At 42.8% G+C, this 22621-nt stretch overlaps 1 protein-coding gene across 4 annotated transcripts in view; it reads left to right on the top strand.

The window, feature by feature from the left end:
- The window catches only part of JSRP1 (junctional sarcoplasmic reticulum protein 1), an 835213-nt gene that overhangs the window by 589788 nt on the left and 222804 nt on the right, over window positions 1–22621 (top strand). For all 4 annotated transcript variants that reach the window (XM_069649526.1, XM_069649523.1, XM_069649524.1 and 1 more), the window contains one exon: window positions 9009–9055. In XM_069649526.1, coding sequence (XP_069505627.1) covers window positions 9017–9055 — 39 coding nt within the window. In that variant the 5' untranslated portion in view covers window positions 9009–9016. The remainder of the gene's footprint in view (window positions 1–9008; window positions 9056–22621) is intronic.

The following is a 22621-nucleotide window of genomic DNA, read 5'->3' as shown; positions in this document are numbered from 1 at the left end:
CTGCTCACCTCTTGTCACCACTACTCCCCTCTCCACACTACTATTCACTCCGCACACATCTTCTACATCAGGCACCCTCCTTTCACTTCCTCAGTCATCCTTTCTTTCATCCCATACTCTCCCTCTGCTCCTCTCACTCACACACCCTGCACGTACAAGCAAACCCAAGTACCACTCGCTCCACCAACCAATACCTCACCTCTTTTACTGCTTCATAAGTCCTCTGCTCCGTCCTTCCTTCACCTGGTCTCTTGGTCCTCTTGCTCCTCCCTTGACCACACCCGAATAACCCACACCTTCCTGTTTCCTGTACTCCCTTTTATCCTCCCACTTCCCCCTCCATTGGCTTAATTCTTCTGCTGGTTCATGGGGCCAACCGCCCGTTGCTCTTTTCCTTGGGAGGGTTTTACCAACATCAAAGCCTTCAAAAGTGGAGTAAGCACAATTCCCTTTATCCTAATCAGTTCCACCAGTCTCACACCATGCCGGCCTACCACAGTTAATGTCCCAGTTTGTGTGAGGAACTCCCGGCATGGAGATATAGGTTTATAGAAGTCGCTGCACCGCAACTGCTGTACTGGTGAGTAGTAGTACATTGTTCGGAAGTGGGCAGGTCCCAATGGGGTCTCTGTGCCCAGTGCAACACCTGCCTGGCCTGTGTTTGACACACTCTTCAGACACGGTCTTACAGAACCCTCTTGCTCTGCACAGGCAGTCTAGCTCGCAAAGCGGATGGCTGCTCCTGAGCTGGTTCTCTGATTGTTCCGATGCTCTGTTGTCTGGTGTCCACTTCTTACGACGGTCTGGTGGTGGTGGTTTTGTTGTTCCGGGTGATGTATTAGTTGCATTAAGGAAGCAAAGAGAAAGACACTGGCCAGAAGGGGGCTGTGCAGGCGTGCAGTGATAGAAAGTGGTACCTCTGTCATTCAACCAGGCACATGCATAAAGAGAAGGGGCAGAAACCTCTCAACTCCCAGCCCCTGCCTGGGGGGAAGGACTAGGTCTGGCATTAACCCTAGTAGGCTTCCCATCCTAGGTTGAGAGTTGGAAGACTTTAATTTTTTTGTGGTTGATTCATATTAATGATTTTTTGGAGCCATCTTGATGAACGTCACTCCATATCTCCTGTTCTATGCCCTATGAAGGTTGGCAGTTAAATTGGGATGCTATCTCTGGAACTGCTTGCCGAGTTGAGCATTCCTACCAAGTAAATACAGAGATACGTATAAATGTTGGTTTCAAGTACAGTATATGAAAAACAACAACTTGTTTATTGTTGATACTTTCAGTTGGTGCTAAATAGCACTCAGAATCAAAAACAAAAAATTGATTTTGCAACAGAAGCAGTGTCAAAGGAAGGTAGGATACAATTAAGTGCACCATCCTCACAAAATCTAAACGCTATGACGATGTGCAACAGACAGAGCACTCGAGACAACAATAAATAGTTCAACACCTGTATTTGATCATCTTAGAAGGTTAAGGTTGGATGAATGCTGTAATGGGGCGGCCCGCAACAAAGAACCATGCATACTCGTATCTCAAGTCCAAGGGTGTTTGTTGGATATTTACAATAAACTTAGGCTAGGGAATTTCATATAATTCTCTGGGCTAAGTGCGTCCTTGGGGAATTTGTGGTAGGGCTGTCCCTGTCTATCTTGACTTCACCCGATCTTGCCCACCTCCCTAGCCCAGCCATCCTTATGTGGATGTTGGTACTAGTCAATGGTAACACCTGTCTTTTTCCGATTTAGGCTTATAGCCTGTTTCCTTGATTCGATGGCTGTCTTACTCCCTGTTGGGTTTCTAGGCTTTTCCTAACATAACCTGCTTAGTAGTCTCAGGGAAGGTTGGGATGTGGCCTTCTTCCGCCCGGTGTCACTCTCACTTCTCTCACACCCACTTCTACTTGACCCATCACTATACTGGTCTCTTCATTTGTTCTATTCCGACGCCCTCACTGTCCCTCTGATCTCTCACTCTGTATTCCCCCCTCCACCCTTTGATCTCACTTCTTTTCTTACTATTGCTTGTTCTTCCAACTACCCCTCTACCTCTGTTAGCTTCTCTTCCCTCCTTCCTCTCACTCTACTTCCTTGCCTCATGCTATTCTTCTTTTTGTTATCTCTGTCTCACCCTACACTGAGTTACTCCTATTCTCCCACTCATTGTCGCACGTGCAGGTATTTTGCTCTTACTATTTCTACTCCATACTTAACCTGTGCTACCGCCCTCTACTACTTCTCTGCTGCTTCTACTCACCAACACTCCCTATTACCTACTCCACTGCCACTCACTAAGACTTAGCATCGTCCACTACTTCCACCTCCTGCTCCCATCACCACTCTACTACTCCTACAATTACTGCTACCTCCGACTCCCACTACTTCCCTGCTACTCCTACTCTACCTCTACTTCTCACACTCTCCACTACTCACAAATACTCAACAGAACCCCCCTCTCCAATAGCTTCTGCAATCGGGTCGCTCTCACCTCTTCTCGTCTCCCGGACATCCCCCACCAACTCCTGTCCTCACCCAACTAACCCACACTGAATCATTCACACGTACCTACTTAAATACCCCAATCCTTCCCACGATTGTCCACTTACCTAAGCAAATGACTTGCCTTCCTTGAGGGGGGTGTCACAGGGAGGGCTGAAGAGAGCTTGTAAGCCCTGCCCCTTATTCATGACAAATTTGAGGGCGCTGGACACATAGCGAGTCTCTAGCACTCAAGCCATCTCCTGAACCCCCTCAATACCCATCCACATGCCTGGTCTTCGTGGGTTGCTTCTACTGGAGCCTGGCCAGCCCCACTAAATGTCCTGCCTTGATTTGTATTTTCCGTTTCTTGTCCTGTATGTTACGTCCAGGCGACCCAATGCCCCAGGGCTTTTCGTACTGCACCATACAAATAACATAAATAAATAAATAAATAAATAAGCTTTATCATGACCAAATGCACACACTCATTCTAACTCGGTGATCTCCAACACTCTAGGCCTCGGTCCTCCGAGGGTGTTCCCACTACCAGCGCTTTGAGACTATAATAATGGTAAAAGGTGTTATACAAATGGACAAGTAAAATACAATTCAACAATGTGAGCGGGCTGTAATTTTAACCTGGAATTTGCAATGGCTTCCAGGAGTCATGCATGCCTATAGCCCTCTCTGGGACCCTTTACCTATACAGGTCCCTGATGGTGTAGTGGAGGATAAAAGTCCCCCTGAGGGCCTTGAATTTAATGAAATTAGCCCCACTGGTGGGTTAGTGGACTCCGTGAGGCTCTGCACTGTGGCGGCTAGTGTTATTGTGGCTGTCGCATCCTTTCATTCTCTTTTCCTGGGCCGTATCCCTTGGCGGGGCAGTGTCATGATGCTTGCCGCACCCCACGTCATAGTGCCGACAGCTACATCACAACTCCGCCGTCTTCAGCCTGGCTACTTCTGCTGCCCCATCCCCCCTTTTTGACAGGGCCTGAATGCAGGCCCTGTCACATTGCCCATTGGGACAAAGGAACTTGTCAGAAACAAAACAGTATGACTTATCTGACCTGGGTTGATCAAATGATGCATGTGAATGAAATAAAAACAATAAAGGTTCAGTGTTTCTCAATCTGATAGGGCCAGAAAAGACTTCTAAGCGTCCCTGGTCTAGCAGTTTATGATCCCATGCTTGCATTTCTGGTTCCAAACTCCTACAAGGTATTGGAAGGATTAATGCCTAAAGGGTATAGGTGTCCCACCATAGCTCAGAGGTGTAGCCATACTGAATGTCTCATGATGAGTGACTAAATGGGAGTAATGGGCTATCTAAAGATCCTACTGTCCTTGCCAGGATGCCCTCATCTAATACACACAGTCTCAGGGTTGTAGCATCTAGCCCACTTCGTGGTTCAACACACATTGATCTCTTCTGGAGATATAACATTCAGCATATGACTATATCACATTTCTCTTGGGTGTGGAGTTCACCTTTCTACTCTAATGTCACCTTAAAATCATGCTCGCGGATCCACAATGACAATCCCCTTTACTGGCAGCTATCTTCCTCCCTTGCCTGGAAATATAGTTCCCAGCAGGCTTTCAGGTTTTCTTCCTGGGGCATTGGCTCTCCAACTCTGATTTTATTCCTCGGTCTGCTTCCCCTCAAGGTGTCTCTCACTGCAAGGGATAGTCCTCATCTAGCCTCACTGCAATTTTTCAGCTCTCCTAGTCTCTCCCTTGAGCCTGGGTTCATATTGATAACACTCCTACTTCCATTCTCCCAGACTAAGGAAACATTCTCTTTTATACTGTGTGCAGCAGATTTCTACTTCTACTCCCTGTTAAACTGGGGTGGTCTAGTAGTGCTCTGCAGTAATCTGATTGAGAGTGAGGCATTGTAGTTCAGAACATGAGGCAAGGGGATTTAAAGAAAATCGTGGCCATTTGGAATTCATGCCATGTGCTCTGGGTGTGTGTTTAGTGAGTAACTTCTTTCCCTCGCTCTTTGGTTTGCTGACTTCTTTGAAGGTAAAGAAGTATAAGCCTGAGGAATTTCAAATATTTTGGGCAGCTGGCATCCTTATTCCTTGTGAATTTTGAGTTGGTGCTTCCAGAGTGGTTTAATGGCTCGATCAGTGTTTTGTATACATTAAGCCGTGCCGAAAAATTGAGAGGGGATTATTTCTCACTGTGCTGTTCATCTTGAGGGTGGGTGTTTTGGTATTTGGTTTTTTATAGTATTTTTATAGCGCTTTTCGCCAAAGCACTGGACACATTTATACAAATGGTAGACATAAGTGAAGGCTCATCAAGAAATCTTGATCAGACAGGGAGCAGATGTTCTTTGAGGTGAATCTTGAAAAGAGGGAAAGAGGAAATAGAATGAATAGATAAAGGGAGAGCGTTCCATAATTTACAGACGAAGAGAGAAAAAGAATGAAAGCAAGATGAGGCATGAGGGGATGAGGGATAACTAGGGGAAATTGTGACTGAGACCTGAGAGAACGAGAGAGGGAATACAAGGAAATAAGAGATGAGAGGTAAGATGGAACAAGACAATAGAGGCATTTAAAAAAAAGTCATAGAAAATTAAATAATATGATAGGTTATTTATAACACGCTTAATACCCAGAGGTTTCTAAGCGCGGACTCGGGGATCGAACCTGTAGTGCTCCGTGTTGTCTTGCTTCCAAGACGAGCACGTTGACCCTAAACTATCCTCCCTAGAGGATATATTAGTTGAGAGTCAAAAGAAAGCCAATGAAGAGAAAGTAAAGCAGAAAAAACAGAGGCATGGGGAGCTAAATGAAGAAGTAAGGGTACATTATAGATTTAACGGGGAGGGACAAGTCGATAGGTAGGAAGACGGAGAAGGATAGCAGAGCAGTAAAAGAGACGAGAGAGCACAAACGAAGAAGCTAAACTAAAGACTTAGTAGTTTGAGTGGTGATGAATAAATGTCCTTTCTCTATCACTTTTGTTTAGTGTACCTCACCTCATTTCTTATGGGAGTGGAGCCAGTGGGTTCAGTTATAGGTATGGTGTACCCCCTTCTGGATACTGGAGTTGTGGGGATGGGTTTTTCCTAGACTAGGTCGTGGGAGATATGGGGCATGCAGAGGCACTATGAGGGATCCACCACATCTGATGCATCTGGGCACCTTTTCATTAAGGTTGTGAGCATCAAGTCCCCAAAGCATCCACCATGTCCCTATACGATGCCCAGGTTATGCGACCTTTCATCACACCACCCATGGTAGGAGTGTCATATCCTCAGCTTAAGCCAAAGGCCCATTCATGAGATTTTCAAACGTATTTGCTCGGCTCCTGAATACCCAGATATTTGTTCAGGTACACATGTCTCTCAAGCTACCCACAATGATCCTTACGCCGGTGGAACTCCATAGGCCATTTTGCCAGCATGAACAGGATATTGACGCTTTAGTCAAGCCTGTTCGGATTGCGGAGCAGTTAAAGTGCTAACATACATCTCAGCTTTTTTTAATCAACCATGATCTATATAAGGAGACGCATCTTTACAATCGTAGTATCAGCTTTCCATAGAGGAAGTTTCTTCTGTCTAAACAAGTCGGCAAGAAAGTCTGGTTAAGAAATTCCAATGGCGTAGAGGCAGAACTCAACGGGGCACTAAAATCTTTTCGACCAGACTTTTTATTTGCTGGTCCACATAATGCACCAAAGGAACCACAGATAGAGATACAATGGTTCTACATGTTTTCACAGTCTTTTTAAAAAAAAGGCTACACTTTGGTTGTGCACTTTTTGTCAACCTGAATTCTACCAGTTTTGTTTTCGTTGAATGGGGAGTCCCCCATGCCTTGTAGCCCCCATCACTCGCCCATCCCCTGCTTCCCTTCCACCACATACACATATACTTATATATGTATTGTGGCAAACCAGAAGAAGGATCTGGACGAGTTAGTGACATATTCAAGGGGTTTGTTCAAAATTAGAGTCAACGCCTAACTAGCCCTATCGATATGAGGGAAGTTCCCTACCTAAATAATTAAAAGCAAAGGTGTGCTTTAAAGCCCAAAAATAATGTTTTTTGGTCTGAATCCTACACAACTAACTGGCCCTACCACTTTAGAAAAAACATCTAACTAAAAGGCAAATGGGAGACTTTGCACAATAGCCCCACCACGGCATCTGCCTGGCCCAATTTATATTTGCTGTGTTCAAGGTTTCAAAAGTTCCCTTTTTAGCACCACAGGATATTCTTCCCAGTCTTTGTATCAATTCAGGGTTTCAATTTCTTTTGTTTTAACAGAGAAACTGTCTCTTGTTGTAAACATTTCCATTCTTTCAGGATTTCTGGAACCCAAACAGAAAAACACTTCCTCCTTCTAGGTGTTGGGTTCTCCCCAAAGTTCTGTAATCCTTGTATAAGTTGTTTTCTTGTATATAAGTTGTTTAAGATAGGGCGGCTATTCACCTTGTCTTATAAAATGTCTATACCTTATGTTGCTTTCACAGCCGTAATTCAAAGTGTCCATCTTTCTTTCTCAATCCCGCCTTCTTAGGGTATTTGCACACTCAGGTTTCCGTAATCTGGATAGCGTTCTCAGATGTTTTCACTGTTCATATCTCTTTCAATCCCCCTCATAGGGTATTTGCACACTCAGGTTTCCGTAATCTGGATAGCATTCTCAGATGTTTTCACTGTTCATATCTCTTTCAATCCCCCTCATAGGGTATTTGCACATTTGGGTTTCTCAGGCTCCCGTAACCCAGATAGTTTTTCCAGCTGTTACACTCAAATGTTCTTACCTTGCAATGGTATAATCTCTGTTGATTTTCTCTGGCTCCCGTAACCTCATCGGCTTTCGTAGCCTTCACTCCATGTCTCTGTCGGGTTTCACAGGCTCCCGTAACCTTTTGGCTCTCCCCATTGCTACTTGGCTTGGTTGCTACAGTCCGATGTGTGGGGAGATCAGGGACCCCGGCTCTCTCAGGTGGCCTGGTCTCAAGTCAGCTAACTTCCTGCCAGCCCACCACAGCTTCTTCTTGATCGCGCCACCAGATAAGACAATTGTATCTCCGTCTTTGCCTCTCCTCAGACCTCGGCTTCCTGGTCGGTAGAACGCCAACCCTCATGTTTTCGGCCAGTGCTTCACTCGCCATCCTTGCTGTCACAGGTTATGCAGCCCAGCGTGCCTCTGCCCGCTAGAACATCAATGATGCAAAGGCTCGTTTATGCTTAGCTTTTCTCCAACATTGGTAGGAGTCTCTCTTCTTTTCAAAGTTCCTTGTACTTATATCTATGTTGCCACAAACAAAAAGGGTGTGTCCTCCTTCTTTGACTGTGGAGTTCAGGTGAGATCCATCATTACCTGATGCCAAAGAGATAAGAGAAATGTCAGTGAATTCAAAACAGAAGTATTCAAAACAGAAGCAACATTTTTTTTTTTAATTAATGAAGGCAGATAGCGTGTTCAGGGCAGGGAGTTCTTTATCGGAATGGGAGTCCTTGTCCCTGGGAAGGGAGTCCTTCCCAGTGGGGCCCCACTTGTCCAGACCCCTAGGGAGGGTTTTGCTGAGCTGATCACCGCCTCAGCCTCAAAGGGGGTGGCTCTCTCCTGGGGAGAAGGGACAAATGGCCTGGATTCGTCACAGTATATGTAATTGGTCGATTTACACTTACAGTGTAGACTTTCAAATTGAAGTCTTTTAAAATGCGTATTAATCAGTTACATAATGCAGGGTAACTAGGGTTTGCCTCTGCAAACTGTGGTGATGTTGCTCCTGAGATTCTCACTGCTTATATAAGTAGACATAAAAGCAGAACAGGGGCCTTCTCAGTAAAGCCGTCATGCACGGCCGTGGCTGTAGGGGTGTATGTTATGCCCATGTTTCTTAGCCATAAATCCTTGCTCTGTCCCTACGTATATGCACTGGTAGTTATATTCATATCCTGAGATTTGCATGGGGTTTTGTGTCCATTGTTTCACAGACTATCATTTGATAATCAACAATTTGGGGAAGCCGACCAAATAAACACATATATACTCCCTAGACCCAATATACATATGGGGTCTAGGGGAGTAGACAGGTGTGGGGTAGGGAGGGAGGACATGAGGGGACCCCATATCAAAGTAAAAGGTCAATAGTAGGTCAATTAAAATGAGTCGCCCAAATTGTACACTGCAGTCTTTGTAACAACGTAGCACAGGCCTGTTCCTTGGTAAGGGGCTCTTTGAGATGTGTTGGTCTTTTCCAGTGGAGCTTGTACATGCGTTCTGTGACACTAGTCTAGTCCAATTCTAGATGTCTGAAAAGAGCTGTTCCATCTGTAAAAAGTCTCCACCTCTCTGAAGTAGAGCTTTCCTTCTCAGCGAAAACTGAAACTGTCCCCAAACACAGAGTTCCCCCTCTCCAGATCTTTGTGCCCACTGAAAGACAGGCCTTTGTATCTAAAATACTTGTTGAATTACACTAGTATGAACCATGCTTGCCACCCATCGATGTCATAACCTTCTTTTTCTTTTTTTTCCACAGATGTGGAAATGTCAAAAAGTAAAGAGGAGCTGAACGACATAAAAGAGGTAAGCAACTTGTCTTTGTAAGTAAATATTAGATGTATAAAAATTTGGATGCAAGCATTCACCCATCCAGGTTTGGAATCGGCTCTCATGAATCGCGAAAATGAGCACCTCCATTTCTGCTCGCCAAGGTTGCATGGCTGCTTCTTCAGGGAGTACGAAGTCTTGCGGAATTCAGGATCTGGGCAGGAGGGTTCTCCTAGTAGGAATGGGGGCACCTTGAGCCACAGTGGGTATCGATATGATGCCTGTTAAGGAGTGGACTAGAGCCAGAGAATTGATAGGCTATCTGATTACAGGCACGGGAGACCTTTAATGATCATTGATTATAGGCCCATGTCTCTGGGATGGAAAATAAGCACAGGCATAATAACTCTGATAGACAAAGGCCACAGGCACGCTCTGAGTCATTGAATACAGGTACAGATGCTCTGTTGCTTGGCGCTATTCAGTGCAAAAGAACCTCGTGAATGACAGTGATTGCAGACACAGCAAGCATGTTAATGGCCTTTCCAGGGTTTATACATTTAAGAAAATGTCATTCTTGGTCTTGGGCAAAGCTTGACTTTTCATACCGCTATTCGCAGCCTCTATTATGGGTTGCGTGCCTGTAGTAATGCCTGTAGTAAGTGCAAGCTTCTGCAACCTTTGCCTCTCCAGGTGGTTTGGACTACTAAAAGTCAAGCTTTTCCCAAGACCAAGAACTACATTGCTTTTTAAATGTATACACTTTTATTGCGCTCTATGCCACAATCAGAAAATATTAAAATCAAGAAAAATAGAGTTCTGCATCCTGTGGAGGCCATGTGATTTGGCATGGCCATCTTGTAATGCAGTGCTCCTTGGGGCAATTAAGCGTTTAATAGCCTCATAATAATATATTGCAAGATGGCATAGCTAAAGAAAACCGCCCATAATCACAGTGAAAACTAAACATAATTCTACATGTGATTCAAGCACAAACATATACTTTTAAGTTAAACCTGTGAGGGTTCCCGCTAACGTTCCAAAAAAATGAAAGGGGCACAATTGCTGGCACCCTGATTTCTTTGTCCTAAATGCCAACATCTCTAGGCGAGTGCCAATTATCACTCTGCCATTTTCCATATCCAGTAGTCGCTTCTTTTACCCTTTACTCCCAAGATGTCCTGTAATCCACACTATTATTACACTACAAAGGAGATCCTGTTTGCAAATCACACTGCGCTGAAATGAAAGTCCCTTCATGGCTTGCAGTAGAAGTTGAACATGATTAGGACGGGTTGAGAAACTGCTGGCCTGGAGCTGTAGAAAACGTGGTCGACATCTGATGCTGTTAGTCATCCATAGAGAATTGAAATCACTTAAGGGTAACCAGAGGGCGACTGGTTAGAGAATAGCAGCCGTCCAATAGAAAGGCATGATGTGCGTTACCGAAGGGGAGCAGGGCGGTGGGGTGCGGTGCTGACTCCTTGCGTTGTATGGTTGTCTCCAATGCTGCTGGAAATAAATCACGGAGAACGTGTGATGCGATCCACGTGGTCACCAATACTGTTTCAAAATGATCACACACAATCAGTCTTCCATTTTGAAATTCGTCTGTTTCATGTGTGTGCTATGATCTGCTTCTCATCCGTCCACACATGCTTCACGACAATTGGTTGCTTTCTCAAGAGTGCTTTTTCAATACAGCCATTCCTAATGTTTACATTATTTTCTATGAAATGAGAAGACAAACTCAAAAGAGGTTAGCAGAAGAGTTATAAAGAAGCAGCAACTGACCAGTGGTGAGAATGACAGGTGTTGCTCTTTCTCTACCACGCATCGGACAACTGCAGTGATTAATGGTTACTCAAGCAGTATCAGATGGAATGATCACATCCTCACATCATAAGGCGTGAAAAAAGACATACTAGCATCTAGGTCCAGGACGAACACTCCACTTGGCTCAGAATGATTTGCTCATCACTTCCCACTGCTCAAACAGCAGATGTGCAGCACTAGAACCGCGCATTCCATGCAGCTTGCAAGGGATACATAAGAGCACCAACATGCAAACACGCTTTAAACATCTGGCATAATCCCGGCTGTTCTAGGGTGAACAGACCACCCTTTTCCTCCTCCTTCGAAGAAGACCATTCCCCCCTTTTCCAGTAATGTCTGAAGGATCTAGAACTTGCACATCTTATGTTCTGTTAAGGTGCTTTAGTAGAGCCCATACAGACACAAAGGAAATAAAATCAGTGTTTCTGAGCCCACATATTTATGGGGCAACTAATTCCCTGCCATAAATGAAATCAAAACTCATATAAAGGAGCGTGTTACTTACATTTTTGTAGCAATGTCTACCTTAAATAATAACTGCTTCAATATGTGGAGGGCAGACATTTTAGCACAGCTGCCTCCTACATCCTCTAACATATTTTATTCTGCGGCTATGGTATCCCATGATCACTTTGATGCGCACTTTCTGCTACCATGGTACATCTGATGGACACTTGTTATCTATCAATGTAACACTGGCAGCCTTATGCTCTGTACCCCTGTAACTATCTTTTTATTCACATTGTTTTTGTTGATTTATATATGTATTTAAGTTTTGTATTCAGTTTGTTAACGACGCAAACATGATCCGCAGGCAGTATATAGAAGATATCTATGCCAAGCTATGATAACCAGCATATAGAAAGCACACAAGATGAAGTTTACATTACATGCAGGTAACACATTTTAAGAACTAAAGTCCAAAATCTAAAATCCATCTTGGGAGTGGTTTTCACCAATATTGTCTTCTTCTGAAGCCACCTTCGAGGTCTTTTACCCACTTCTTACACCCTGGAAAAAACGATCAGGCAGTACTTGCCTACTTCATTCAAAGAAGGACCTTTTAAGGGCAGTTCTCTTAAAATAAAACTATCCCTCACACACTGACATACGGTTTGGCACTGTTTCTTTTAATTTTCGGAGGTGTAACTACGCTAATACAGAAGCCATGTTTGCTGCTCAAGGTGACCTCCCTCTATTGTGACTAATATCAATCTAGAGGGAGTAAGAACCCTGCCGCCACCCCCAATGACGTCATGGGTAAAGAGCAATGGACAGAGGAAACAACGTCCATTATAATACAGGAAGTACTCTCCCCCACAGACGGATTTAAAGAACACGTTTTACAATATAGTTGAATGTTGTGGTCGTTCCTCCTCTTGCTTAATAAATTGCACCCTATCTCAGGTTTTTTGGGGTCAGTTAGGAGACTTCAGATAATAAATCGAGATGCTGAGGCATATCTTCAATTTGAAATCATCCATCCACATCCAACTTTGATTGAAATCTCTTCATTAGCTATTGTTCTGTTCTAGGAACCTGTTGATTTCAGAGTACCGTGTTTTACGCATATCACAAAATGTCAGAGCAACTCCTGCTTGCTCCCACCCAAGAGCACGCTCTCAGAGATATAAACCAGGCAGTTATCCTCTCTTCTGTGGCGTATGGTTTTGTGTATCTTCATTGTGCCTCACACAAGGCTACACACGTGCCTTTACAAGAATGTCTGCATGATCAGTTAACGTGGAATATGGGTCAGTGGGAGGAGATCTCCCCGACACAGACTGCTCTGATGTCGAATAGTGGACCAAGACATCCAGCTTGATTGCGGGAATTATTTTTCAAAAGCATTCAACAGGAGCATGGAATGTAACGAGGGGTATCACCCAAAGTATGTATCAAAATGACATGGGGGTAGTCCAGGAGATAAAAAAAAAAACCTGGTACACCGGGGTCTCTAATTTTCTCAACAAAACACTGGTAGAGCATTTAAGTGTTATTCTTGTAAAATGAATAGAGGCATTTCATGTTACCCTGTCCTACATGGATCTAATCATAGCATCCAAAAAAGGGCCCGTCCAATTACTCCACATATCCATCCAATTATTCTCTTAATAATTTCAAAAGAACATTGCTTTATTTCATTGAAAATTATTAAATTCAGTACAAATCACAGAGTTGAAAAAAAACGTGTTCAATAAAGTGCGTCTGGGTAAGTAAATATGTCGTATAGATCTTACATCAGATTGTTTTTTTAAAAACAGATTCAGGCAGTCCCCTCTTTTCATTTTCCTTTACAAAGGACTGAGACATACATCATTTATGCCCATTCCAAAAATGTCTGTTCAGTCCAAGCAAATGTAGTCACTCTGCACATGGGGCAACATACCTCTTCTCGATGTCATATAATGACCTCCCTTTAAAGCAGTGTATACACTGTTGACAGTGAGTTGGCCTCCGTTTGTAGGTGCAGGTGGCTCCTCTGTTCCACTCTTTCAATCTACATGTATGGCCTTCATCAGGGCATATTTTACTCCATGGGCAATATATTTAATGTCCTCCCTTCATAGCGATGTATTTATTCATACTCGCTGGAGCCTTGCTTTTCCTTCTCATAGCCGGGTTGCAGGTCTGCAGCTGCCATGGAGATAGGCCAAAAACAATGTGGGCATTTTGTCTTGCCTTTAAAGCATCCATTCAGGGTAGATGATTTCTAATACAGACATATTATATGATATGATATGGCATTATGATATGGCATTTATAACGCGCCTATACACAAGTGTTACAAGGCGTGACGAGGCAAGGGAGGGGGAACTGAGGGAGGACAAAGACAACGATCCTACTAGGCCAGGGGTCATTCAGATCGCGCAAGTGCGTGGGAAGAAGGGAGGGGAGAGTGCAAGGGGGGAAAGAGGGAATGGAACAGTGCAGTACATGGGATACTAGAATAAATAATAATAGGTAAAGATATGGCCAGCCGATGGCAAGTGAAAGGGTAAGTGCAGACATTGCGTGTTGCGCGCTGTAAGTGGGACTGCAGGGATACAGAAGGCAGTCACCAAGTGCGGAGGTAGCCCAGAAGGCAGGGCATGAGAGCGACTGGCGAGGGAGGGGACCTGGGCCCGAGATCAGAGGGTGGCCAGGTAGCCAGTGCAGTTTCAGTATAGCCAGGAATTCAGCAGGGGAGGGGAGGAGAAAAAGCAGAAGCAAAGATAAAGGTTTTGAGGTGCTTCCGGAACCGGGGATGATTTTCCTCAAGTTTCAGGGAGGCTGTTCCAGAGGGAGGCCCCAGCTGAAGAAAGAGATCTACCACCAACTCGTTGCTTGGAGAAGCGACAGACCCTGAGGGAGTTGGAGGCAGATGAGCGAAGAGCTCGAGAAGGAAGATATTTAGTAAGGTTCTGTTCCAGTCTCATGGAGATTTTTAGGTTTGCTTTGTTAGACTACTGGGGTTTTTTCTGGTCCTCCATCCCCCATTTTGGGTCATAGCTTTCGTTCTCATTCTCTCTCTCTCTCGTTCTGTCTCTCGTTCTCTCTCTCTCTCTATTCACTCTTATTCCCTCTTCACTTTCAGCATGACTTCCCTTTCTGCCTTCCTGTTCCCAAGTTGCTTACCTGACATTTCTCATTTTGCCTCTGCAGCTCCTGGACTCTCAGGTCCCCATCTCTTCTGGACTCTGTTTAGAACGCCTGTGTACCTTTGATTAGCGATTAAACACGAACAGGTCCCAGTCACACTGCACCACGAGAGAATGCAAATAAGGCCTTGAAGTACAAAGGATTTATTCAAAAAGAATAGCCTGACACGTGTTTCGAGCTAAGTCCAGCTCTTCATCTGAGAATTAAGTATTACGGGGATAACATAAATAAAAGCACAGATATTGGCATAACATACAGGGACACAACACAAAAGGTGGGTAGCCAAATTACATGTGTGCAGTATTCAATTCAATGTGTACAAATGAAAACAGAAAAATCAATAACATTAAAAAGCAGCAAAATTTGAAAATTATTGCAACAATACTGCATTAAGTTGAATTTCCAAGGTGGGGAATCAATGACCAGAGAGAATAAAAAAAGAGAGAAGAAACAAATGATGCAATAATTACAAAGTTGCAATGCAAGTGACTACAACAGCGCAATCAAAAATAAGGCGCCTATTATTATAGGTAGATTAATATGTATGTGAACAAAGCAAAAATCAAAAGGTGTTTACCTTGCTTTGAGGATGGGCCAGGTAATTACAATGTGTGGGCAATGCCAGGAGAACCTCTACAGGAAGTAAAAATTGCCATTTGGAAATTAGCCAAATTGAATAATTAATGCGATGGAATTAAAGCGATTAGAATGATAAAAGTGCATACCTCAATGCTTCGCTAATGCGGAAAAGCTGAAATAAGAATGGAAAATTATATGAAACCCTAATAACGTTTAAGAGCTTGATAATGCACTAATGGATTGGTCCAAACATAATAAGAGTAAGCGCACACAAACAACGAGCTTGTCATATAAATTGCTCGAAATTAATTGAGCATGATTATCTTAATTAGAACTCTACATATAACATAGACAATCCATTGGGTTAATAGCAACAGGGACCATAGAAAAACGTCTTACCTAGACGGCCGTACGAGTAAAGTGGCAATGAATGAAAGCAGCGGCCATGGAAATGATGAAAGGACTAAATAAATAAGCCCTCTAGGAGGGAGGCTAAAAGGAATGGGCTGTATGTGGCCACAAAGAAACTAATGGAGTCCGCCATGTTGGATAGACTGAAACACTAAATGTAAACAGAAAAAGAAAGTAAAAACAAAGGGGAGTGCCTAATTCAAACCGAACTAGTATTTAAAAAATATTTAATTTAAATACTGGTTGAAAACCATTCTTAATGAGAAAACAATTTAACTCTTTGTAGAAAGCAATAACGAAGGAAACATATAATGCTAAGGAAAAATAAAAATTCCATGCAAGGATGCTCGCGCGCGCATAGCTATCTCTAGGGAACTTAAATAAAAAACAGAGGCGGGAAGAGGAAAAAGTTTTGGTGGGCAAGTAAGCCATATAAATCAACGCAAATGCAGTGCAGTCCATATAGGGAACAGTGGAATAGGGAAAGTAAGTTAGAGGGAAGAAAGCAAGGTGAAGGGGTGTAATTACCCCAGCTAAGTCTAAGGCACTGATTGATGAGTGCGCTGCTGAAAGTCATCAAACTTTAACGCATTAAAAACATAATATAATGGATGCAATGGCACCTATATACATGAACAATGTAAAACATAACATAATGGATGTAATGCCACCTATATATATGAACAATGTAAAACAAGGTAATTTATAGAAAGGTTGCAAATTCATGATCAGAGTTGAGTCCAATAAATACAGTACGATATTTACAGATTAATATAGATTCCAATTGACATAGTTTCAATGTAAGGTTACCACCACTCGGCGGTAGTGTCACTTTACAAAGCCCCACAAACCGAACATCCTCTTTACAGTCTAATTGATGACATTTTTGCCAATGATTGGCTAGAGGGTATTTCGGATCTTGACTGCGGATTGTGGCTAAATGATCACCGATACGTATCTTCAGCGGTCTAATGGTGCTACCAATGTGTTTAAGACCACAAGTGCAAATAATACAATAAACCACAAATTTGGAGTTACAATTAATGAACAAATTGATAACATGATCACCCCTCGCTCCAAAGTAGGCTTGTGATGTTTCCAGTGTAAATTTGCACATGTTGCAGAATCCACATTTGTGAAACCCCGCAGCACGTGCTGACTGTAACCAAGTAGTTGTCGGTGTGGGCCTACTCGTAAAGGAGGGACAAAGTTTATTTTTGAGCGACTTGCCTTTGCTAAACGTAATGCATACATGAGGGTCAAGCCAATTTGCTATGTCTGAATCAAGGTGCAACAGGTGCCAATGTTTTTTCAAAATATTATGGATTTTATGGCTGTCAGAATTGAACCTTGTGATCAACCTTATTTTCTGAGAAACAGGTGACTTGTCTCGAATTTTAGGTACTAGCAAATCCACTCTCTTAAGCTGACGTACTGAGGCGAGTGCTTTGTCGAGACAGCTATGGTGATAGCCTCTCTAAAGGAAACGTGGTTTGATGATAATGCTTTCATGATCAAAATCCTGAACATTTGAACAATTCCTCTTGGCGCAAATAAACTCTCCTTTTGGGATATTCGCTTTTACATGATTTTTGTGGCATTTTTCTGCATGTAATGTTGAATTAACAGAAGTGGATTTCCGAAACGTTTTAGTTACCAAACCATTTGGGTTTAAGTCAATTGAAAGATCCAGAAAATCAATGTGAGTTTGACTAATGGTAGACGTAAATTGTAAGCCCCAATCATTATTATTCAATTTAGAAACAAATTCATGAAGTAAAGCTTGTGTACCAGTCCAAACCAAAATAACGTCATCTATATAACGTTTCCACAAATGAATAAATGGAAAATAGACAGAGTTAACAAATACAAATGACTGTTAAAAAAATGCATAAAGGCATTTGCAAGTGCTGATGCAAAGCTAGCACCCATTGCCACCCGAATTAGTTGCCATCAATTTCTACCTTTGATTAGAACCTTGTGTCAAAGTGGCAGTTTCCTCCTGAGGCTTCAAGGTTTTTATCTGCCTTTACTCCCAGACCACGGCGGGTAGGAAGAGTCATGTCGGTATCAACATGGCACCACGGCTAAAAACTTGCTACTGTGTAAGTCCTCTAGATCTCTCCTCCCCACCAGAGTTGTTACACATTTATGCTGACAGCTAATGTTTGTTCTTTGCACTTACTAGGGATCCGGTGAAGAGCCTGCTCCTGACCTGCTCCTATTTTATGTCCCCACTTCTCCACTTGCTGTGGACAGAAGATTTCCTGGGTGTGACATTTCCATGAGGGTGTTTGCTAGAAGTACTTTCCAGTCGTAAAACAGACGTTTTGCACAGCATTTTTTCAGAAGTGGGACATGCAACCAAAGATCTTTTTGCCAAAGCAAGCAAAGCAAACTGCCCAAGCTGCTCATCATGCTCTCTGAAAGAACATTTCTAGGGAATGCCCTTTTGATGCCCTTTTCAAAAATGTATCTTTGTGCAGTTCCACCACTACCTCTGATAGCTCAAGTCACAATACAAAAGAAGGGCTCTCAGGCTATCTTGATTTTAAAAGCTCGATCTTGGCCGAGGCACTGGTGGTACATGGATCTCCTGCAATTATCACTACATCCACTCAAGAACATTGGAGGTGATTATTTTGATGCCGAGGGGTCATAAATGTCATCCCAGAGTTGGTGCACATGATCATAGAGGTCCATCCAACATTGTTTAGGCAGTGTGGTCAGTCAGAAGGAGGAGGCAGACCAAATGGTAGTTTCTCCAGCATTGGATCTTTCATAGATTCAGATGCTTGAAAATTCCCCGTCGTCAGACTGGGAATCCTCGGTGATAAATTAAATAATAATAATAATAAAACATTTTTTTTAAAATATATATATATATATATAAATATATATATATTTATATATATATACACTGCCACCTAGCAGTGCATGTACATAGCCCATTATAGCCTATGAGCCACTTCATTGTGTAGTCCCTCCACCTCACTTTGGTCCTTTATGGCCCCAGCCAATGAGGTGGCAGGGCTTAAGCTCCGCCCCCGGCAGCCATCTTCAGATTTTTCACCACAGTCTATCAGACACAGGGAATCCTCAAGCTCTCTGAGCTTTTTCAAATTCTTTCTACTTTTGTGTGGAATATATTTGTAAAATATATTCCATCTTGTTCCCCTTCTTAGGGGCTTTCTTTCCAATTAACCTTGGTGGCAAAACTTGTTGTTTTCCTCTCAAAATCGTCGACTGAACTTCTCTTCAGGAATGGAGGCACCTCAGGCTGTCAGGAAGCCTTCCCTGTTCAGGGACTGCACGAGGTGCAAGAAGAAATTGGTTTACTACAAGGACCCCCACGAGCATTGCATTTATTGTCTGTACCCACATGACATTAAAAAATGCGAGATTTGTAAAACTTTTTCCACTAAGACCCTTCATGACAGGCATAGAAGACTCCTTTCATACCTGGAATCCAGGGATCAATCTTCGGACGAAGAGTCTGTCAGAACAGCTCCTGTCCAATCCAGCATTCCATCTGAGAGGCAAACTTCAAAGAGAAGGGCCTCTTCAGTGGAAAGGAGTTCCTCTCCCAAATCCAAAAAGAGGAAGCTGGAATTGATACCCTTTCTTCCTCCAGTTGACCTGTCAAGCCAGAAAAAGTCAAAATCTGCCTCCAGAGGTAAGGAGGAGTTTGCAAAAAACGGGGGGGGGGCAGTCGTCGGCGGGTAAACCGCCCACGAATGAAGGGAAAGGTAAAGGCCCGTCATCGGCCATACCGTCGACGAAACCAGCATCGACGACGACGACGCTTAAGACATCGTCGACAGTTAGATCATCGTCATCGGACATGTCGACCGCGAAGCAATCGTCGACGAGCAAGAAACACCACTCGTCCACGAAGCATTCATCCATGACGCAGTCGTCCACGGAACACACTCCACATTCGTCAACGAAGCCCTCGTCGACGGGAAAATGTCAGTCGTCGACGACAAATCTCAGTCGTCGACGGGAAAATCTCAGTAGACAGCGAAGCCTTCGTCGACGGGACAATCTCAGTCGTCGACGGGAAAATCTCGGTCGGCGGCGAAGCCCTCGTCGACGAGGATAACATCATCCATAACGCCTTCAGAGGCACCGCAAATTTCGGCAGTTACAGAGGAATTACTGCCTCTCACTCTTGAAGCTCCTGTCATTACAAACAATATCATTGAGAAGAATACTGTAACTGAACCTCTGGTGCAGCAATTTTCACCTTTGGGGCACATGGCAGAACTTCCGGATATAATTCTTCAGGAAGAATTCTCCGATGCGGAAGTGGTGGAAGAGTCCATCGGTCCCTTACCGAAACAATACAGCCCTCCTTGGCACCCGTCCACGGGAGAATCCGAATATCCTCATGACCAATGTTCCCTCTAAGCTGTGCGCATGTGCGCTTGCCCAGCTTCCCTCCGGGTGCCGCTCAAAAGAATTTTAGCAGCGCACACAGACAATTCCCACCTATTAATAAAGGTGTAATAAGAGACAAGCCACAGTAACTACCTTATATTTGCTTTCTTTCAAAATGAAGATAAATGATACTAACTATTCTTCATATTCTGGTCTAACCGATTTACATTGCCCTAATATATAATCTTGACCTTGAAAACCTAAAAACCCTAAAAACAGAAAACACTGACAAGAGGTTAAAAACTATTATGAAAAAGTGGCTGTATGAACAGAACATATAACTAAGATATGCATGCACACATTAACCAAATTATCTTCCCTCCCCACCGGTGGCTCCTATACTTGATTCTACCACATTACTCGAACTCCACCCAAGGCCACATTTAGATATTACCAGACAACCTTGACTCTGCCTACCTTCGCTCTGCAAAAGGTTACCAGACTTAGATAATAGTCTTGTTTTATGTTTGTTATAATATGAATGACGTTCAAGCACAAGAATTTCTGTTACTCATGGTGCCTTAGCAAAAGCATTGCCCACTCTATGTAACCCAAGTTTCAGCTCAAGTATTGGATACTGAATTTAAGTAAGCAGTCTACTAGGATGTGTAACCTCACCCCATGCTTCCAATGCTTTGTACATATGTCACACAAGCACTTTGAAAAGCCCCACTTGCAAGTTAACGCATTATAAAACTCAAAAATGAATTTGCCCTGTAAGGATTTTGAGTAGGCAAATGTCATGGTCAGCGTCTCATATTTAGCATTGCTAACATTACCATATACGAGGAGAGCAACATTGCAATATAATTTACTTGGCCTGTGAGGGATCATTGGTATGGACTCTGCCTGGCATTATTCGTATTTAAAATTATGGCAACACTATTCAGATAACTAGAATGTTTTTCACACCATCTGCAACCTTTCAAAATGTTTAGAGTTCCATGGAGCATAGACCCTAACAAATTATATCTTGGTGCTATACAATCACTTGTATAATCCTATCCAACAATTGAAATATGGGGTATGTTGCAAACAATCTAGTATGTACCAAATAGTAATTGTGCACATGCAGACTTATGACATTTTCTTAAACTCCACATAATATCATTGTGAGACTTTACATTGGATTTGCTTGCAAAGTATTGTAGGTATGCAAATCCCCCAGTTAGTGTTTCACTGCTACAGTCCCTCACTTTTTACAGAGTCCTGTCAACTAATATTTAAGGCTAGTACAGGAGCCGGGGAGGGGAACGGGTGAAAGGGAACAGGAACACTCCTTTGGGTTGAAGAACAAATCAGCAACTTTCAAAAACCAATTCAGATGTTTTGGCAGTATAGTATAGTGAAGGAAATGTTTGTTTGCTAAAAAATAGTAAACTATATTAATAGTCTAGGAAACTGCACCTTCTCTTTCTGTCTTTGCTTAACTGCTGAGGGCTTTTCAATATAATCATGGGTTTGCATGTATTGCCTTTAGCATCCCCATGCATCTTGTTCAGCTGATAACAGTGAATTTCAGAGGAGGAGTCCCTACTTAAAGGAGAAGGTACTCGGTATGTTGTACGTGTGAGCGTTGCTACGGTTGACAGGGCAAATATATGTAATGTTCTTTAACAGGGCACCAGAAGAAACCTCAGTAAGGCTCTTGATTTTTTGTCTATGCTGTGGCGGGCAAAACTATAAGCTGTATTATGTGCCCTGTAATTTCACTTTTTATGTCATGGCTACAAGCAGGGTTCGTATATGATTTGAATCCATACTTGGAATCAAAAGATTTTTCAGGGCGTAAGAAGGTAGTTGGCTTTTCCAGTAGGGAGATTCCATGCTTATTAAAATATGTTCTTTCCCCTTAAAACTCCTCTTGAGATCGGGCAGTAATATTATCGGGCAAAGATATTAGTGGAACTTTGTGGGTAGACATGGGTAGATTCATATATGTTCATGGCTTCCTGTTTTTGTTGGGCACATTGCCTGTTTTTAGGGACTAAAATGGATTGTGTATATGCCTACTAGCTGTAAGACTGGTTTTGAGCATATAGACCAACATAATGTGGATAGTGAGGTGAGGCCCAGGAATTCTGATCATCATATTCTGTTGTGCAGTTATTCTGATGCAATTATCGTCCTTACACAAATGATGAGAGGCATTTTCTCCTGGCCCTTGAATTACTCCATTAGAGTGGCACAATAACTCTTATTGGCATGTTTTCTGACAAATTCCTTTCATTTACAATTATTCAATTAGCAAAAATTGCATAATGTCTGAATTTTTTAGTCCCATCATTGATTAGCTATACTTAGTTTTTTGTCATGAACATGAGTTGTTTCCCAATGGCATTAAGCACTTGTCTCTGCGCACTGCTGACAAGTGAATAGCCACGACTAAACCTATTGTTTATCCTGAGCATGCAAAGCTTTTTTTGAGCATACAAGTTTTTCTCTCTGTGCAGAAGTTCTTTTGTTAAGTACTATGGCATATCTTGAAGTCTTGGACTGGTTGATGAGCTCCTCTTATAATCGCATATAATATATTTTTTGTTTAGCCTATATCTTCAGAACAAGAGTTGTAAGATGCTCCTTTTACACAAATTTGTAAAGAATTACGGTGGTTCGGAAGGGAAAATTGCCTTCCAAACACTTCAGAGATGGTATCTCACTAACTATGTATGCTGACAAAATAGGTTACAT

This window comes from Ambystoma mexicanum, chromosome 1p (assembly GCF_040938575.1).
Source record: "Ambystoma mexicanum isolate Mex_15411 chromosome 1p, UKY_AmexF1_1, whole genome shotgun sequence".
Taxonomy (NCBI): domain Eukaryota; kingdom Metazoa; phylum Chordata; class Amphibia; order Caudata; family Ambystomatidae; genus Ambystoma; species Ambystoma mexicanum.
This window is presented reverse-complemented; position numbering and strand designations above follow the sequence as displayed.